We start from the raw sequence: 21,848 nt of genomic DNA on the forward strand, positions 1-21,848 counted from the left end.
AAGAACAATCCGTAGCTTTATTTTTATTTTTTAGTTAATAAAAAAGAAAAGGAGAAAGAAATAAATGGTCAAAAGTCACTTTCAATGCCCAAACTAGCAGAATATCAAAATAAACCTACAATAAAAGAAAGTAATACATTAACAATTATAAAAACAACTGTATTAATTTATTAACCAGAGATCACAATGATGAATAAAACTAAAATGATTGCCCCCTCATGAAGGTATAAATGTAGCAGTGGATTCTGAAATAAACATAAAAACAAGTTATGGGAACTGCAGTGAAGAAAACAAGAGGCAGCCTTTTGAAGAGTGAGGAAGAGAAAGGATAACTGAATAATTGTCTCCTAATTTGAATTTTGAGATTACATTTTAATACGGTGTTTACCTATATTTTTCCAGATAGCTTATCATGATTGACAAATGGGAGAAGAAAATTCTAGAAAGAGAGGAATGTTGAGTAAAGTGCCTAAAAGAGAGTAAAACCTGTGTGTTTTTTGAGAAAAGAAAAGGAAGCCAGTGTGCCTGGAGCTTCCTGGGCACTGAGGGAGGTGAAGTGAAATGTACAATAATAGGTAATAACAAAGTATTTCTTTTATTCCGACTCTTCTTTGGGAAAATATAAGTGGCACACTCACTCGAAAAGGATAACATACCTGAAAAGAGCAGTAGTATCGAAAGATAACGTAAATGATTCTCAAAGAATCCCTCTGTGTTAAAGGGACTAAAACACATTTTTCGGTGAACGAATAATTCCTGCATTATTTAAAGTTATAAAACACAGAAGAACAGGAAAATGTCTCCAACCTGTTTTATCAGGTTAGCATAACCTTCATATAAAAAATGTGAAAAGAATGATGCGTGTCCCCACCTATGCCAGCGTCGCCTTCACCCACTTATTAAATGACCTAATTTATGAATGTCTATTCATAAAGGCTTAATAAAATATTAAGCTGTTGAGCTCAATAATACTTTAAAGGCATAATACACAATGACAGAGCAGGGATTTTTTCTTGGAATGTGACACTGGTTCAACATTAGAAAACCTATCACTATAATTCAGCATATACACACATCACACCATAGCATCATAACCATGGCAGACCCAACATAGTACCGTAAAAAACATTTGATAAAGTCCAACCTACGTTTCTGGTTAAAAACAAAAACAAAACAAGAAAGCTTATGTACACCTAAACACTTCTGTAAGTGCTAAGAATGTGAAGCAGATTGTCAACATGACGTTAAGCAGTCAACTGTGGAAATTCCCTTTAAACCAGAAATAAAAGTGAGAGATTTGACTGAATAAAAATAAAAGGTGAAATTGTGTATGAGTGAAAGTGCTATAAAGAAAATTAAAAGGCAAACTATACACTGAAAACAAATTTGCAAGTCATAGGACAAAGAGGACAAATATAACATATTTGTTATATTTAGGACAAATATAACAAAATTATATTATTAATAGCCAAGAAGCATTCCCAAAGAAACCTAGACAAAGGAGCAGGAAGGATGTTACTACAAGACAAATAACAAAAACGATATTTCTCCACAACAGTAAGTAAAGAAAACCCATAAAAACAAAAAGAGAGGCCAATACCTTATTCCACCCACTAAATATCAAAGGAAAAGGGGATGGGCAGTGTTGGTGAGATTCTCCAGAGCAGTTATTTCACACACTGCCATGGGAATGGCAATTTGGTAACTTCCACAGGGAAAAGAAAAAGTATCATAAAGAATCTCAAAATACATGTAAATTTCTTTTGACCCAATACATTCATTTCCGGGAATTGATTCAGACAGAAATGATAAAAGACATATTCAAAGATGTTGTTATTTCCCAGTAAGAGTGTTTGCTGACTGTTGTCAAAACAGGCATAGTTAGTAGAATGTGATAAAGCCATAAGATAGAATCTTATGCAAACATGGAAAACTAGTAGCGGAATATTTAACATGGAAAAACGTTTGCGGTACAGTGACTTATGAAACATGCAGTTTATCAAACGGTGTGCTCATATTAAGGAATTTGTGAGATCATGGAAAATCTACATCTGTCTCTCCCTCTAGTTCCTGGCACAGAGCTCCCGAAACCCTTGTGTCTCCTAACTGATAAGAGCTCTAGGAACATTTTTGTCTCTTGTCTTTGACCCTGATTCTTGACACAGAGCTGCAGAAAACCTTGTAACTTCCAGGGCGACAGTCTTTTACTCTATGGAGCTGATTCTGGGTGGGGTCCTGGATGGCTCCCACACGAGGGCTGGTCACCGGAAAGACCAAGCCATGATTAATCTCGGAAGTTTCAGCCCCTCCCCTCCCCCATTCTCTTGAGAAGGGAGAAGGGCTGAAAATGGAGTTAATGATTTATCATGCCTATGTGATGAAGCCTCCATAAAATCCCAGAAGTATTGGGGTCACAGAACTTCCAGGCTGGGGAACACACTCACACCTAGAGGGTGACACACTACCAGTTCCACGGGGACAGAGGCCCCTGCACTTGGGACCCTCCCAGACCTCACCGTACGTATCTCTTCATCTGGCTGTTCACCTGTATCCTTTCTCACAACCTTTAATAAACTGGTAAATGATGTAAGTGTTTGCCTGAGTCCTGTGAGCTGCTTTAGTGAATTAATCAAACCCAAGGAAGTGGGTCATGGGAACACCTGATTTGTAGCCAAATCGAGTTACAAAGTGGTGGGGACTTCCTACTCGTCATTGTCTTCTGACGTAGGGTGGGACCAATCTCGTGGGACTGAGCCCCTCACCTGTGGAATCTGACGCTACCTCTGGGTAGATGGTGTCGAAATTGAATGGACACCCAGCTGGTGTCACAGATACTTGCTTGATGCGGGGAAAAACCTTCACGCATTTGGTGACCAGAAGTGTCAGAAGTGAAGTGTTTCAGGTGTCCGGTTTTCTTTGAAAATGCTTCCCTGTGTTTCTTATAGTGAAGAACACAGAGGAGATAGAATGAACTGAGGTTTTTCCCTACAGCAGGAGGAAAAGACTGAGTTTTCCCATTTTAGAAGTATACACACAGAATATGATCAGTAGACAGCGAGCTTATGGGTGAGCTTTTTAACTCTCTGTGTACACTGCTATTTCCTTACATTTATTTCTGCTCTTTTCTAATCTCAATGTACCCGTAAAAAATATTTGTAATTTAAAAAGTCACATTAGTGGGCTTCCCTGGTGGTGCAGTGGGTAAGAGTCCGCCTGCCGGGGACACGGGTTCGAGCCCTGGTCCGGGAAGATCCCACATGCCACGGAGCAGCTAGGCCCGTGAGCCACAACTACCGAGCCCGTGTGCCACAACTACTGAAGCCCACGTGCCCAGAGCCCATGCTCCACAACAAGAGAAGCCACCGCAATGAGAAGCCCGCGCACCGCAACGAAGAGTAGCCGCTACTCGCCACAACTAGAGAAAGCCTGCACACAGCAACGAAGACCCAATGCAGCCAAAAATAAAATAAATAAAAAATTAAAATAAAATATTAAAATTTTTTTAAAACTCACAGCAGTAAAGATAAATAGCCTAGATGAATAAAAGTTGTGGCAAAGGAATAATCTACTGTGCATAAAATGTTGTGCTTCTTGACACGGGAGCAATAATTTAGCTATAAGTAAATCATGTTAAAGGTCAAAAATAATCCAACAAAATATGTGTTGTAAACAACTGTATTATGTACTAGAGATGAAAAGTTTGGAGTCAAACTGTTACACTTTTAAAGTGTGATTCCGTTAGACATCAGAGCTTCTCAAGTTTGAGTGAGCACTGGCGTTAGTATTATTTAAACACTGCAGAATAATCACTATAATGTATATCAGTAATGTATGCTTATGAAAATTGTAATCTTACCCGAAATGTATATTCTGTTGAATATTGAAGACCTTCTACCAAGAATTTGCACTCCTTTTGTTTTAATTCTTTTCCAGCCAAGTTACTTCCAATACTGACATTCAAATGGTACTGCCCTGTCTTGGGGCCATTAGTGTCTTTAGGAAGACTACAGCTCACAGACATACTATTATCTGTCTTCCTTGAAACACGTAAGTCCGTGACCTCGCTTGGACCTATCAAAATGAAGAAATATGTGTTATTTTTAATCATTTGGTAAATGCGTATTTAAATTACTGGACAATATGTGTGTACAGTATAAACTGTTTTGAGTGCTTCTTTGGGTGTTACAGATGGGGAAGTTAGGATAGAACATACATAAAAAGCTATAACAAAACATCTGAAAATAAATAACACATTCATTTGATGAATATTAGCGTGTAAGTTGTACTTGAAACCATGAGATTTTTTGCAATTCCCCCAAAGAGAGTGTGTAGAAATAGAAAATAGAGAAGAAAGAGTGGCGCGGCAGGGAGGGGAAACCCCGAAGGCCTACAAACAGTCCAGGTCCTCCTTTTCGAAATGCTTACATGACCCTGGTGATACCTGGCTGGATTCTTCAGCAGCAATGAATCATCTTTGTTTCTGTGATAGCACAGACGTTCAGGAAAATAACAAAAGCATAACGCTTGAGGACCTGAACTTTTGAAACCGGAACTTAAATGACATTAAGAGCATTTTACATCCGGCCCTGAAGAGGACAATTTTTCTTTGTGAGCCTGGTGGTAGGGTCTCTGGAACCATAGCTGTTGCCTTACACAGGGGTATTTCTTCTGTCCTGACCTCATGGAGTTCACATTCACCCCAGAGACAGATCTAGCTTTGGACCTGGAATCTATGGAGCCATCCCACGGGGTGGGGGGGGACAAGAGCCAAATGAATGTAAAATGTGACATAAAATAAAAGACTATGTAGTTCATTGTAATGGAGAAGAAAATGCTGACAAAATATTGCTTCATGAGGTCATGCAAGCAGTGGATACTTTGTGAGTGAGGCGTTCTTGGGTGTCTGATAGCAGTCGATATTTCTAGAGAATAAAGAAAACAATAGATAACGCATTTTTATCTACGTTGGTTAGATACTTAATTGCCTGAAATCTTATAAATTGTACCTGTGCATATGCCCTCAGGCTTCATTCTTACAATTCTATGATTATACCTGAAGGCTACAGAGAAAACCCAGGATGAGAGTTTTTAAATTGTTGTGTTTTAAATTATTATACACCCTAGATGTTAACAAATGTGCCAGGTCAGGGTGTTTCTCAAGTGAAGCATAAAGGTGGACATGTTGTTTTAACGGTTTAGACTTTGTTGTTCATAGAAAAAAGCATTAAAGCTTATAACTTACGTGTTGCTTTTGTTTTAGCTACACATTTCACATCAGTTCCACTACGTTCCACTCTTCCTTTGACAGAGGCATGTAATGTTATCTCATACGTTGTAAAAGGTTTCAAATATTCCAAATTGATTGCGTTTGTGGTTTTATTCAGAATGTGGCATCTTTCTTCTCAGGGGAAAAAATGGAAACTTTTAGTAAGTCATCAAAATTTAGGATTAGCACATATTTAATTTAGTGTCTACAGTAAATCATTCCAAGCCGACTCCAAACTGAGTGATTGAGAAATGAAAACGTCCTTGGTGCTCAGAAATACATACAATTATCAGCAAATGCATTGAACAAATGTGATTACTATAAACTCAAATATTCAAAAATGAGGTTTCAGATAATTAATTTGGTACATAACATATTTAATAAGTTCAGGCATATTGTTTACCTATGGTCTCTTTTCTTTCTGAGAAAACACAGCTCATGGTGGCTATTATGAAAGTCTTTTTGCCAATACTTTGGCAACCCTTTTTCTGATACTTAACCTCCGAACTTTGAACTTTGGTATGAGCCACTGTTATAGACTTCAGATACAAAATCCATTTGATCACCAGTAACTAGGTATCCTCTGCCCTATTCATCTGAGTACTACAATAATTCATGGGAGCTGAAACAGTGAAGGAAAGCTTCACGCTGGCAGTAGAATCTGAGCTGTTCATTGAAAGATGAGTGAGGCTGAGTAGCTGTAAGGGAGGAAAGAAAATTTTACAGAGGAAAGAAGGAGCATTTTTAGTTCAGGCACGAGCCCGACTAGGATAGCAGACTGTGGCTGGGTAGGAACGTGGGAGGTGGAACCTTGCTTAAGCAGATGATTAGTGCTTGTGAAGCTGAAAAATCACTAGCCACTGACTATTTTTGAGTAGCCAAGTGCCACCAAGAAAGACAGGTTAAAAGAAGGTTAGAGAGGAAGCATGTAACAGTGATAATAATAATAATACCAGTAGTGATAAAAACAATGAACAGACGATGTTGTGTTCCAAGCACGTCTTGAAGTGGTCTATGTGAATTAATTCACCATCACCACAACCCTATAGGTTGGCACTCTTGATGTCATCCGATTTTACAGATGAGAAAACTGAGCCACAGAGACATTAGCAATCTGTCCATGATCTCACAGGAAAGGAACAACAGAGTCAGGATGAAACCCGGACACTGAGGTCCCAGAGGTCATGCTTTACCCTTCACGCTGTGCATATTTTCTGGGGTAGAAGAGGGGGACAAGGGTCTGCAATGGGGCCAAGCTTTTTCTTCCTCTTGGACACTTTAATTCTCTGGTCTAGGTGGACATGCCAATGGACTTGCAGAAACAGTGTAAGGGAAGATTTAGCACTTGCTAATTTCTTGTCTCAGTTACTTATCCATGACATGGAGATTACAGTAATATCTCTACCTCACCATGCTAAACAGTAGCATGCTTTGATGCTAAACAGTAAGTGAGATAAAGTGTCTGTTCTAGCCTGCTTAAGTGTCTATTTTCTCAGAAATCCCCAAAGCTGAGTTAGTTGATTTATACCTGCCAGCTCAGCCACCCTGTCCCTGGTGAGAATTGTCTTTGAGGACAGGAAACGTGTGAGTTCTAGAGAGGGGCAGGTGGCACCCCCTGACCCATAACTCCTTATATGGTGTCTGGCTGTCAGGGCAAGGATCAGCTTCTAACTCAGCTACAATCCAAATGTCAAGATGTCATTCTCAAGGTCCATCTGGCTTCCACTCAGTGACCTAATTTTGTATGAATTTATCAAAATAAGTTGACAATTTTGACTGCATCAAAATAAGTTTCATTTATGTGGTTCTGTGATGCTTTCATCTTAGCCAGCTTGACAAAATCAAATTGTTGATTTAATTTTGAACAACACATTTTTTTCCAAAAGACATTGCTGTTTGGGGAATCAAAGTGTTCAGTGCTTGGAAAGATGGTTTGGAATGTTCATTTCCAGTTGCCAAGGGTTTCAAGCTTTGGTTGAAAAGTGAACATATTTTACACAAGCCTCTCTGCCTCCATGTGGGATACCTTTCCTCAGGACCCTGAGGTCAGAAGCACTAGTTGAATGGCACAGGTAAAGACTTTATTAGACTTAGTGATGAAATTTGGTTTACCTTAGGGCAACAGGGACACGTCTAGTTTCAAGTCATGCCTGTTGCACTGGAAATGGCTAGATAGATACTAGCTTCGTCACTTGTCACCTCTTTGCCTTTTACTAAATACCTCAGGAAATCCATTAACAACTTCCCAGTTTAAACTGCTCTAAAGTATCTTCCTGAACACCATGCCAAGTAGTATAAACCCGTTGATCCCCAAAGGGTTTTGCACTGCCACCTCCCAAAATAGGAGGTAATTTTTCTCTTACGTTGTTTAAGCAAAGAGGCAATCAACAAAATCATTTCCAATAACGTCGCTGCGCTGTGGAAGGGTGCACACTGGTTTCAATAGCTTTTGAGAAATAGTCCTTTGAATGCAACAATGACTCAGGGTCTCTTCCCTATTACTGAGGAAACTTCATTGTCACTTGGCACTTTAAGTTAATACATAATACTGCAGATGCACAAGGTGTCTCATGCTCAAACATGAACTTACAGTAGCGAAAAAAGCACAGTCCAGGCTGTTGAATGTGAGCATTGATTTTAAGTTCTGTGATCCTCAGGGCATCGTATGAACTCTGAACATATCCATGTATCTATCCTCTCAGAGTCATTGTTGAAACGTTTAACAAAATCTTAAAAAACTATAAAAACACCCCACAAGCAGAGGAAACTAAATAAATGTCAGTTACATTTTTCTACCTCTTTTAGTCTACAGCTTTCAGAGTCGCTGCGATGATTAAATGAGGAAATAACAAAAGGAATTTAATACCTAATTAAAAGTAATATAAATTGCCATAGGAGTTCACTGACTTTCTTGCTGTGGATTTTTAATAGTGGTTATATTTGAAATAATGAGAGTAGTTAAAAGAATTGTTCTAACAATGCTATACTCCGATCATCTCTCTTTGACTTAGATAATACAGAAGAGGATCTCATGACCTGTGCTCACGTTGAACCAGAAGACAAGAGAGAGCACGCTCCTCCTCCCAGCAGTGGAGTATGATGGCAACGAGAGACAGAGGACTGGGGATGAGCTGTTTCCAAAGGGCCCTTTGAGCAGAGTCAGTGCATGAGCCACAGTGGAGACTGGGTTCAGTTAGTTACCAACCAAGTTTTGGAGAGGACACACAGAGCCAGATGTTGCCTACCTGCCCCTTCCCTCTCCACCCATTCTGTTCAAGTGTTATATTTGGAGAGTCATAAATTTGGGTAGCACTGAATAAGAAGGAGCTGTACTCATTGCAAAAATCAAACAAAAACTTGTCTGACTGCAATAACTAACACATTACATCCTTCTAAGCCTAATTATTCAAATACAGGTTTTTTTAATGGTATAGAATACAAAGAAGCAATAAATATTGCTCCATAAATTTCCACCATATATTCTGGCATACAAAATACTCAATAGTAGAGAGAGAATATAGAAAGTAAGGAATACAGAAAGGGATAGTGAGAAGAAATTTCAGAAAAGAGAAAAGAAAACCAAACAATGTGCTCACACAGAAAGCAAGCAAAGAAAGTTTATAGGAGAGGTGTCCAGTGAGGCAGACTGTACTCCTGTAATCTGTCAGATTATAGATTGTCTTCCTGTAATTTCCATTTTTCATCTTCCCATAAGTTCCATTTTTCCTTTCTCATACACATAACTTTTCGAATTACCATAACCTCAAATACATTGCCTGTATTTCTTCTCCATAGAATTTGAGTCCTCTTATGCTAATTTGAAAACTACATGTGTATTGAACTTTACTTTAGTAGTTTGATTATTAAGATTCAAACAATAAGCAAAAACAATAAGCTATCAAAATATAAAATAACACACTGGAGATAAGTGACTTTCTACTTTTCGAAATTTGGAAATTTATGTCTGGTTCCTACGCACCAAACAAAGAGATGGAGTTCTGTGAGATGTCCAACTCAATACTATTTTAAGCTACAGGTAAAGGATTGACAAGTGGACTATTCCATGTGCTGAGTTTGTTCTGTGGTCCACGATCCCCACTGTTTTCTACAAGTATTTTAGATACTTCACATCGTCCAGGAGATGTCTGGTCTCTTAAATAGTGTCTCGTTTGGAGCGACTAGGCCAATGGTTGAACTAGTCATAGCACATTTTGGGGGCTGTCTTTATTTCTGCACAAGTTCTGCAGAAGTTAGTTAATGCTAACTAGAACTATGTTCCAAGATTCCACCTGCCATCAAACTCTGTGGCTAAATGGGCATATGTTCATTTTTGTTCACCCAATTTTTTGTGTATATCAGCTGGGGCATGCTTTGGAAGGTGTTGTTTGTAGTCCAGAATGATGAGTTCAAACTAGTGCAGCTCCCTTACCTAATTTTTGGAAGACAGATATGAGTATTATCTTCCAGAGATTTTCTTTCTCTAAGCTTTGGAGTGTAATGATTAGAACTAAGAAGATCAAGAACGAGAAATGAGTATTGGGGATATTCTGAGATTTAGTCATTTCAGAGGCTGGGGAGCCTGTAGTGGGTGGAGGTAGTTCTAAAACCAAGGCGTACAGGATGCCTGTCACAGTTGTTGTGTAGAGAGCTCCATGGCTCACTAGCTCCATCCATATGCGGAGTGCTTTCCAATTTTTTATTTATCTTTCCTGATATAGAATTAAATTCTATAAAAGTTACCTGAAGCATTCTGATAACAAAGAGTGAACGTATGAAAGAAATGTGCCGGTGGTCCCCAGGTAACCCATCCTTCATGTGCACTGAAGTTAGAACAACTCATATTCTGAGGGATTCCTGGAACTGTTGAAAGAATAAGAATATAAAATATAAGAAACAAGACGTGGAGAAAACGTTCTTCATGTTATTAGCATGCATTATTCATAGCCATATTTTGATTAATTATGAATTGATGATGAAAGTAAAAGAAAGATATCTGGTCTTATTAAGTTTGATAAGGTCATGTAACAGTGTCACTCCAGGGTGACATTGTGGAGGCTAAATGTTCCACTGACTTGAAGAGATCTGAAAACCCTTCTTCCTCTCATTTATATTATTGTCCAGCTATCTTGGGATGTCTAGATTTCCCTATGCTGGAAATCTGTCACTGGTAGGGCTGATAAAGTTAACAGTCAGTACTGGAGAAGCACTTGTCATCACTTCCAGTAACTAGTCATCAGAACTTGAGGTGAAGAATGTAATAAATGCTTAAATCAAAACTACAAGGTATAATTTACATGGAAACCCGCCCGTTTGGGGTATAGTTGGATGGGTTTTGACAAAAATATGCATCGATATAACCACCATCGCAATCAGATATAAAACATTTCTATCCAACCAAGGAAGTTCTTCTGTGCCCCCCTCCCAGTCCACCCAGTTCCCTTGCCCACCCCCAAACACCCTCTGAACTGCCTTCTATTACTATAGATTAAATTAGTCTTTTCTTTCATTGCATATAGATAAAATCAAATGGTGAGTGCATTTTTACATCCAGCATATTGCACTTAACAGAATGTTCTGGAGATTCATTCATATTGCTGTATGTGTCAGTAGTTAGTCCTTTTTATTCGTGAGTAGTATTCCATTGTAAGGATAGACCACATTTCACCTATTCATTCAACTGTTGATGGACATCTGGGTTGTTTCCAGGCTTTTGGTTACTATGAGTGAATCTACTATGGATATTTGTGCAGAAGTCTTTCTGTGGAAAGGACATGTCCTTTCTTCTTTGCTAAATACCTGGAGTGAAAGTTCTGAGTTATTACTTTGCAATTCTTACCAATAGTATTGTCAGTCTTTTTTATTTTAGCCATTTTAGTTGTGTGTGATGTCATCAGCGTCTGGTTGTTGTTTTAAGTTGCATTTCCCAGTTGACTAATGATATTGGGAAAATTTTTATGTGCTTATTGATCATTTGTGTATCTTTTTCTGTGAAGCATATGATCAAAATGCTTGTCCATTCTTATTTTTATTTTTATTTTGCGGTATGCGGGCCTCTCACTGTTGTGGCCTCTCCAGGACGCACAGGCTCAGTGGCCATGGCTCACGGACCCAGCCGCTCTGTGGCATGTGGGATCCTCCCGGACCAGGGCATGAACCCGTGTCCCCTGCATCGGCAGACGGACTCTCAACCACTGCGCCACCAGGAAAGCCCGATGCTTCCCCATTTTTAATTGGGTTACTTGATGTCTTATTTTGTATTTGGAAGAATTCTCTATATATTCTCACAAAACTCTCTGTTGAAAAAATTAATTGTGGATGTTTTTTTACAATGTATGAATTGTGAAAAAATTTTATTTCCTTAGTGACTTTATTCAAAGAGCAAGAATGTTTAATTTTTATGAAGTTTGATTTCTAAATGTTTTTCTTTTATGATTCTTGCTTTTTGTGTCCATCTAAGGAACCATTGCTTAAGCTAAAGTAGCAAAGATTTTTCTAATGTCTTTGTCTAGAAATTTTATAGTTTTAGCTTTAGTGTTTAGCTCTGCAATCCACTTTGAGTTAATCTTTGTGTTTGTTGAGAGATAAAGGCTGATGTATTTATTTTTTCTATAGGGATAACTAAAAAAAAATCTAATAATGAAATAAATATCCAAATAAATAAATAACCAAAAAAAAAAAATCCTTCCCCCCACAGAATTGCCTTTGCACTTTTATAAACAATAAAATATTTTTTTCCTGGGATTTCTATTTTGTCACAGTCATTTATAAAGACTGTACTAATTTTAGTATTTAATATCCAAAAGCATTAAATTTTTGCTAGTTACATGAGGACATAGTATTTCTGTAGGTTCATTTTTTTTCTCATGGTTTTGAGTTGTTTTGGGGGCTACTGGAGACATGGATTTAGGAAGCTGCCTTACTCTCAGCTAGCTATCCCTTCCACATGAAATTCAGAATCACTTTAGTACGTTCTGTCAAAAGTCCTGTAATATTATAATTAATAAACAACTTCAGCAATGAGACAGATTTCAGGATCAATACAGAAAATTCCATTGTATGTCCACACACTGGCAATGAACAATCTGAAAATGGAATTAAGAAAACACCACCATTATAAGCAGGAATAAATTTAAACCTAGGAATGAATTTAACAAAAGAACTATAAGACTTGCACACTGAGAACTACAAAACATTCTCCAAGAAAATTAAAGAATACCTAAATTAATGGAAAGACACCCCATATTCATGGACCAGAAAACTAACATTGTTAAGATGGCAACACTCTTCAAATAGATCTACAGATTTAACTCAACCGCTGTCGGAATCCTGGCTGGCTTCTTTGTAGAAATTGACAAGTTGACCTCAAAATTCATATGGAATTTCAAGGGACCTCAAATATCCAAAACAATCTTGAAGGAGAACAAAGTTGAAGGACTCACACTTTCTGATTTCAAAACTTACACAAAGCAACAGTAACCAACAGTGTGGTACTGGCATTAGATGTATAGATTAATGGAATGGAAGAGTCCAGAAATAAGCCCATCATTACTGTTAATTAATTTTGACAAGGATGAAAAGAACATTCAATGGGAAAAGAATAGTTTTTTCACTAAATTGTTCTAGGACATCAAAAGAATGAAACTGGACCCTTACCTCAAATCATAAACGAATATTAACTCAAATGGATTAACAGAGCTAATTTTAAGACTTAAAACTAAAAAAATCTTAGAAGAAAACATAGGGATAACTCTGCATAACCTTGGATTTGGCAATGAATTTTTAGTTGTGACATCAAAAGCATGAGTAACAAAGGTAAAAATTAATAAATTGGACCTCATCAAAATTAAAAACTTATAAGCTTCAAAACTATCAACAAAGTAAAAAGACAACCCAGAGAACTGGAGAAGATATTTGCAAGTCATATATCTGAATTTTGTCTAGAATATATAAAGAACTGTTACAACTCAGTGAAAAATAACCCAACTTTTAAGAATGGGCAAACAGTGATAAAAGATATACAGATGGCAAATAAACAGCTGAAGCTATGCTCGAGATCATTAGTCATTAATTCAAATCACAATGAGATACCACTTCACACCCACTGGAATGGCTAAAATAAAAAAGACAATAAGTGTTGGTGAAGATGTGAAGAAATGAGAACACATACATTGCTGGTGGGAATGTAAAATGATGCAGCTACTTTGGAAAACTGATTGGCAGTTCTTCAAAACGCAAAACATAAAGTTGCCATATAACCCCCAAATTCCAATCCTAGGTAGAAACACAAGAGAAACGAAGACATATATCTACACAAAACTTGTACACAAATGTTCATAGCAGCATTATCCATAATAGTCAAAAAGTGGAAACAACTTCAACGTCACTCAACTGATAAAGGGACAAACAAAACAAGGTACATTCATACAATGGAATATTATTAGACAATAAAAAAACGGAAGTATTGATACGTTACAACATGGATGCACCCTGAAAACAGTACACGAAGTGAAAGAAGCCAGACACAAAAGACAACACATTATATGAAATGTCCATATTAGGCAAATCCATCAAAGCAGAAAGTAAATTGGTAATTGCCTAGATATGGGAGTGGGAGTGAAATGGGGAGTGACTGCTAAAAGATACCAGTTTTTTTGTTGTTGCTTGTTTTTTTGTGGGTTTTATTTTTATTTTGGTGTGAGGAAAATGTTTTAAAGTTGATTCAGGTGATGATTTACAACTCTAAATATATTAAAAACCACTGACTTCTATACTTTACATGGGCAAATCATACAGTAGGTGAAGTAACAAAAGTTTGTGTGTTTTTTGTTTTTTTACGAATGTGGCTTCTTTTGCAACGGTCTTGAAAAATTTCCCCTGTTGCCTGAATAAAATGACATGTAAAATGGTTAAATTGCTATTTTCAAAGGCTGCAGGATTCCTGCGTTACTGGAACAAATCTTACTCAATAATGGTGGGGTTTTTTTAAGACCTACTTTTTTAGAGCATTTTTGAATTCACAGCAAAATTGAGGAGAAGGCACAGAGATATGCACAACATCCCCTGTTACCAACATCCTCCACTTGAGTGGTACTTTTGTTACAATTTATGAACCTACACTGACACGTCATTATCACCTGAGTCCATAGTTTACATTAGGGTTCACTCGATGTTGTACATTCAAAGGATTTGGACTAATATAGTACATGACATGTATCCATTATTACAGTATCATACAGAGTACTCTCACTGACCTAAAATCCTCTGTGTTCTGCCTATTCATCCCTCCCTCCCTTCCAACTCCTGGCAACCACTGATCTCTTTATTGTCTCCACAGTTTCACCTTTTCCAGAATATCATATAGTGAAACCATATGGTATGTAGCCTTTTCAGACTGGCTTTGTTCACTTAGTGATGTGCATTTAAGGTTCCTCTATGTCTTTTCATAGCTTTATAGCTCATTTCTTTTTAGTGCTAAATAATATTCCATTGTCTGGACGGACCACAGTTTATTTACCATTCACCTACTGAAGTACATCTTCCTTGCTTCCAAGTTTTGGCAATGATGAATAAAGCTGCTATAAACATCCTTGTGCAGGTTTTTATGTGGACATGAGTTTTCATCTCCATTGAGTAAATACCAAGGAGTGTGATGGCTGGATTGCCTTGTAAGATGATGTTTAGTTTTATAGACACCCTCAAAATGTCTTCCAAGGAGACTGTACCATTTTGCATTCTTACCATCAATGAACGAGAATTCCAGTTGCTCCCCATCCTTGCCGACATTTTGTACTGTCAGTGTTCTAGATTCTGCCCATTCTAAAGGTGTGCAGCGATATCTCATTGTTATTCTAATTTCCCCAATTACATGTGATGTGGAGCATCTTCTCATATGCTTATTTGCCATCCATATAACTTCTTCAGTAATTACATATTTTATAATGTACTAAAGGATCCACTTTGCTAACAGTTCATTTACTAATTAGTATCTATGTTCATAGGAGAGACTGGCCTATAGTTGCCTCAGCTCTGCCCAAGTTTGGTATTCACATAACAGTAACCCTAGCCTATTCCCCACCCTAACAATAATCAAAATTAGTAGATAGATTTCCATGATTTCTATACTGTGGAACAGTTTGAATAGGATAGGAACTAACGGTAAACTTACTTTTCTGGTTTTTCTTTTTTAAAGGGCAGGTGAGGTAAGCAGACAGGGAGTGTGAAGAGATTGGAGAGGTATTAGACTATTATTTTATATATAACTCCAATTTTCTAATTCTTCCTAGGCAAATGTCCATAATTCATATGTTCTAGAAAATTATCCATTTTATCTAACTTTTCATATTGGATGCAAATTTCTTTATAATCTGTAAAATTTCTACTGTATTTTTAATTTCCTTTTTATAATACAGGGGGGAAGGTTGTTTTGCCAAAGGTCTAACTATTTTATTATTCTTTTCAAAACCAAGCCTTTAAATTGGTTAGTAAATTCCTGCAATTTTTGTTTGCTCCTTCTTTCAATAATCTGTACTCTAAACTTTGTTATTTTCTGCTTTCTTTGCTTTTGTTTTCTGGTTCTTTTCCAAGCACTCTCCAGTGATTTTCATTCAATAGAGATCAAAAGTTCTCTATAAATGTTAAAAGATAAAAGTTATCTCTATAAAAGATACAAGTTTTATCTTTTATTTCTATAAAAGATAAAATTTCCCATAAAATGTCACTTGATTTTACTTAAGGCTACAAATTCCTCCCCCCAAATATGTCTTTACTTTACTCAAGTCTGAATATCTTTGTTCCAAAAGGTAAATTTAAGCCATTTATATTTATAGTGACTTTTGATATACTTTGACATGTTTCTGCTATTTTACCTATTGTTTTCTACTCAGTAGTCTCTCTCTCCCTCCCTTCCTGCCACATTTTTCTTCTTCCTCCCTTTCCCCTTCCCCCTCTTTCTTCTTCTTCTCCTTCTCCTCCTCCTCCTTCTTCCTCTCTCCATCTCTCTCCCTCTTCTTCCTCCTTCTTTTCCCTTCTTTCTCCTTTTCCTCCTTTAACATGAAGAATTTTTTTTATTCCATAACTTTCTTCTACTGCTGATAGGCAATGCCATCTATTTATCTGTCTTTCATGTTTTTAGTGGTTACTCAGAAGTTGTCTTATGCACAATTAACATATTTTCCTAGCAGATTCTAAATTTAACTGGAATCTCTTTACTTCTACTACAGTGGTCCCCAACCTTTTGGAACCAGAGATAAGTTTTGTGGGAGACAATTTTTCCACGGACTGGGGTTGGGGGGTTGGTTCAGGCGGTGATGAGAGCGATAGGGAGTGGCAGATGCAGCTTCACTTGCTCACCCGATGCTCAGTCCTGCTGTGCAGCCTGGTTCCTAACAGGCCGAGGACCAGTACCCGGAGGTTGGGGACCCCTGTTCCACTAAATACAACTGATATTTTAGCACTTTTCACTTCCTTCTCCCCTCCATCTTCCAAATGCTATTATTTTCCAGAATTTTACTTTCCAATTGTGATTAGTTATGATAGTCTGGTTATTATTTATATTGCTGACATTTTAGTAATAACAATTGTTATTTTGCCATCAACACTTAGTTTTACCATTGCTTTTTATTAGCTTCTTAAAGTGAGCTTCTGTGCTCATTTTACTCCTATCAGAGGCAGGATTTGATAGAGGGGGCAAAAGATGCAGGACACACCAAGAAGAGAACGCTGCTACAGGAAGAAAGAGGAAATAAAATGGGAAACACGTGAACAAGCATTTCACTTACCTCACAGTTTTGTTTCCACCCCAACCTCACAACAGCCTACAGTTTGCAAAAAACTTGATGAAGCTTTGGATTTTCTGTCATTTATTTCTAAATTCTTACTTTAAAACGGACACAAAGCCATTTTCTGAAACCCTTTCTCCAAATCCATAACATCTTTTTCTGTGATTCTCAATGAATCATAAGACTATAAAAAGGAAAGAAATTTAACATATAAATGTAAGTGATATACTCACCTCTATAATCTGTTTTAATAGTTTTATTTTGTCTAATAAGAATCTGGTTATTATAGGATACTTCTGAAATACAAGGATAATTATTTTGGGGTTGAAGATTGTCCTTTTCAAATCTGCCACTTTTATTATATGGATTAAAGTCACCTAAAAGAAATAAGTATTGCATATGAGTATATGAATACAATATATCACACTTAAATTTCATTTCGGTTTTATATCTATAATTAATATCTATTAGATTGAAAACCTATGCAAATGGTCAAAACAATAAGTAAAAGGACCTGATATCAGCTATAATACTGCATGATTTTGCTACGCCCAATTTGAAAGAAAACATTAAGATGTAGAACTGAATTTGAGAGTGTATCTAATTTAGCTGATGAAATGAGGCATTAGTTCATTGTTCTCTGTTCAGAAATTGAGATTGCACTTGACATAGCCTTTACCTCGCAGATGTCTTAGATCATTGTTTTATCATCAGTCTGTCATACATTTGTCCTTGTTTTCCTCACCCTGCTTGTGTCCGAGCCGAGCATCTTCCCTGTAACATGATGACTATAAGCAGTATCATACTCCATCCTTGTATGAGAGTCTGTGTGTTTTTGTTTGTCTGTCTGTCTTGCCAAATATGGCCTAGCAGATAGCTTTATGCCAAGAGGGGGAGATTTCATCCCAATAAATTCAAATGAAAATAAATTAAAAGTTATTTTAAATCATTAAAAAGAAATGCTATCTCAATTATTCCCCCTTCCAGGAACACAAATTCATATTCCTAGAAGCACTTACTATTCTTTCTCTACTTTCATTTTATCTAAGTCTTCTTGTAATTGTTTATAAATGTTGTTGATGGAGGGCTGACACAGTAAACTCTTGGAATCATGTGAAATTACGGTTGTTTTCCCTTTCATTCTAAGAGTATGTGTACCATAATTTTTTATAACTCTCTTCTCTGATAATATTTTCAACAATACCTCATGTATAGCAGTTGCCAAGAAAATTCTTATGAATTAACTGATATTGCTATTTCAAAAATTATTTTTCAGGTGGAGTATTTGTCTATTTTGTGAATTTGAGTTGTAGAGAGAATACAATGATTTGATTCCAAACATATCATGGACTATGCGTGTGTGTGTGAGAGAGAGAGAGAAAGAGAGAGACTGAAAAAGAGAGAATGGAAGAAGGAAGGAAAGTAAGAAGGAAGGAAGGAAGAAGAAACGAAGGAAGGACTAGATAATATCTAGAAAAACTTCCCACTATAGGAAAAAAACTTCTCTGATCAATGTTAAATTCTTACCACATGCAAATTTATATGTTATTTTCTTTTTATCACAAGTAAAATTTTTACTGATTTCCCAATGTAAACAAAGAGAAGTATTTGCCTTTTCAGGTTCTACACACTCATTCAGCTGAAAATGTTTATGACCTGTTAAGAAAAAGATACAAAAATAGATGATTAATACTTCATAATGTGTGCCTTATGATCAATTACAGTCATTGAAATTATATTCATGATACAGAATCTGGCAATAATTTAGATTACTTTTGAAAAATGTCTAATAACTCTCAGGGTTTTGAATTTCTTGATTCTTTAGTTTATTCTTTTTTTAACATCACACATATTGGTAGCATTTCACTTAGAGTTTATGCTACTTAAAAAAAAATGGAACCCAAGGAAACGTCTAGCTAAAATTGCATTTTTTGCACGTTTTAAAAGACTCACTCCATTTTGTTTTCTTATTTGTATCTTCAATTTTTCATTTACTCTTTGATTTTTTTCATCGCATGATCATTACACAGAGCATGGGGGCTTCACTCTGGGGAATGTATTGTTTTAAATTGTCATTTTCAGTTTTTAATTGATCATTTATTCCAGTAACATTTAGAGAAAAATGAATAAGTTAAATGGCATTTTTTCAAAAACATCAGATATTTAACCTATTTAAATGTTAATAAGTCAATCAATGATCTTGAATTATTAAAAGCTGTGAGAGATTCAACAAACTTACACAGTCCCTGAATCCCTTTTAGAAAATGCATTTTGTGAAGGTAGCTTCTCTGAAGTCAGCTTGGTACCTTAGTCTCCTCTTTCCCAGCAGTAGCTTAGGTACTAAAACCAGCTTGATCACCTTAACGTGACTATAATGCTCCCCCTTTTTTTTTTTTTTTCGGTGAAAGTACTTTTGTTCTTTCCACAAACATCAAATATTTGACTTTGTGTTATTCCCTCAAGATACTCTAGACACACTTGTATTTAAAAGGATTAATACATGTATATATATACACACACATATATAATGACTTGAATTCAGTAGCGGAGAAAAAACAAAGCTTGTGAATAACCACTCAGTGGGATAAATTAGATCCAATCGACATGAAGCACTCTGTAAAAGAGGTGTAAGGAGGCAGGTAAGGGATAAACAGGGAAGGCTTCTCTGAGGTTACCGTTCTCACTGGGTCTGGAGAGCAGAAGTCCACACACTGGCCTTCTGCTGCCATCTTTCCCTCAGCCCTGTTCCCCAGCCTACTAACTCCCGTGACCAGTCAGACACGTCACACACAAAACTGCAGTGTTGCTGTAAATGCACGAACAGAAATCAACTGATATTTACCTGGTGGTACCTCTAATAAATGTTCGAATGGAGGGTAACATGAAGAATGTGATATATTGATATTCTTCTTTTCACATTCCTGTAGGCCATGGAGCTGCTTTTCCACTTCACTAAGTGTTGCATTATACGTGTCACTTTCCTTGTTATATAAGTAGTGCACAGAGATACCTGCATATTTTTCTTCTGAAAGAAAATAAAATAGTGAAGCTTATCTTTTATTTTTCAGAATGAATAAACCTATATTAAATACAAACTCCTTAATGTATATTTTTAAAAATATCCAATCACCAACAAAATAACCCCAGGAACATAAAAAAGAGAAGGGACATATCAGTGCCTCCATGTTATTCTTTCGTGATTCCCTTTTCATCACTGTCCCATCAAAGACCTCAGCTTGGGAGTTTGTATTTGGATGATAATTGGATTAATGTCTGTCTTCCTAACTGGACTTTAAATTCCATGAGAGAAAAGTCCCATCAATTTTGACAATCGCCATAAATCCAGATCCTTGTGTAAAACCTGTCATCAGAAAGGGCTCAAAAATGGTTGAATTACACAGAAATGAACAACACATCTGACAAACTTCTTCTTCTTGCTCTATCATTTCCCTTGCTTTCTAAAGTGTAGTATTTGATTATCTCTTTCTCCCGACATGGGGAACATTAATTACTTAGGGAGCAGAGGCCTCGTTATTCCTCTACTTGTGTAAAATTATTGATAACAACTCCTCCTAAGCACTTTCTCTGAGTGTCATCTCACACTCTTCCCTTTCTTTAAACAGACTCCATTGACTCGTAAAAATATCTTTTCAATACACATTCACTTATTCACTCATTTTTAGTACAAAAAAAGTTATGAAGCCTTTATTTTGCTTAAGACACTGTCCCAAGCACTAAGAACACAAATGATCCGCTTTTGAAACTATAGAATCTAACGTGCAGACAGGCACAGGCATGGACTACAGAAAACGCCAAAATCAGATGATACACAAAATAATACAGGGGTAAAGAGGCAGAGAAGTCTGTTCAGATTGCAGGACCAGGAGGGGCCCTCCAGAGAGGTGAGTCAGTTTGCATTTAAAATATGAGCAGGACCTAGCAAAATTGATGGGGGAGGGAGGTGGCGGATGAGGATGCATTCCAAGTGTAGAGGAAGAAGAACAGGGGTGAACACAGGGGCAGGAAGAAACATGTTTTAAGAAACTCAGCACTTCTATGTTACTTAAGTGAAAAGTGTAAGGAGGCAATAGTGCAAGAGGAACGTGGTCATCAAGATCATATTAATTAATCAAACATACAAAGGCTGATATCTGCACTAAATATACAGAGAGCTACCGAAGGTCGGGACTCCAGAAACACGTAGAAACACGTAGAGGGACGAGCCCTGGCCACGAAGAAGGACTCTGCTTCCACGGAGAACAGAGGAAGAAAATGGGAAAAGGATGGATACAAACTGTTCTCAAGCATCTGCTTTGAGCCGAACCCTGGCGAGACGGAGAGACTTTTTCTTTTTGATGAGCCTTGAAGGTATTATTCACATTTCATATTTATCATTACACAGACTCCTCTCCCAACCCCTAAAGAACCTAAAGAAACTATCCAGAACCTAAAGAAACTTGCTATCATCCCACTTTACAAATACGCAAACTGAAGTTAAGTGGCTCCACCAAAGTTGTTTAGCTAGCAATTATCAATCCTGATCCTCAAAACTAGGTCTGAATGTGACATCAAAGCTTCTTGCCCTGAAGGACCCTGGCTCTTAAGAGTTGGAGCTAATCGTTGGTGAGAAATTAGAGCCAGTGAGTTTAGCCTGCTGGGGGGTCTTGAAAGCTTGTAATAAAGAAGGAAATCATTAAAGTGATATATGTTGGGCTTCCCTGGTGGCGCAGTGGTTGGGAGTCCGCCTGCCGATGCAGGGGACGCGGGTTCGTGCCCCGGTCCGGGAGGATCCCACGTGCCGCGGG

At 37.2% G+C, this 21,848-nt stretch overlaps 1 protein-coding gene across 1 annotated transcript in view; it reads right to left on the reverse strand.

Moving 5' to 3' along the window:
* The window catches only part of PTPRC (protein tyrosine phosphatase receptor type C), a 119,392-nt gene that overhangs the window by 34,762 nt on the left and 62,782 nt on the right, over positions 1-21,848 (reverse strand). Inside the window, exons 8-13 of the mRNA XM_024130585.3 lie at positions 19,886-20,068; positions 18,571-18,699; positions 17,277-17,420; positions 10,007-10,126; positions 5,243-5,401; positions 3,857-4,071 (exon numbers count right to left, since the gene is read on the reverse strand). Of these exons, the coding sequence (XP_023986353.1) occupies positions 3,857-4,071; positions 5,243-5,401; positions 10,007-10,126; positions 17,277-17,420; positions 18,571-18,699; positions 19,886-20,068 (950 nt within the window). The remainder of the gene's footprint in view (positions 1-3,856; positions 4,072-5,242; positions 5,402-10,006; positions 10,127-17,276; positions 17,421-18,570; positions 18,700-19,885; positions 20,069-21,848) is intronic.

This window comes from Physeter macrocephalus, chromosome 4 (genome assembly GCF_002837175.3).
Source record: "Physeter macrocephalus isolate SW-GA chromosome 4, ASM283717v5, whole genome shotgun sequence".
In the NCBI taxonomy this organism is placed as follows: domain Eukaryota; kingdom Metazoa; phylum Chordata; class Mammalia; order Artiodactyla; family Physeteridae; genus Physeter; species Physeter macrocephalus.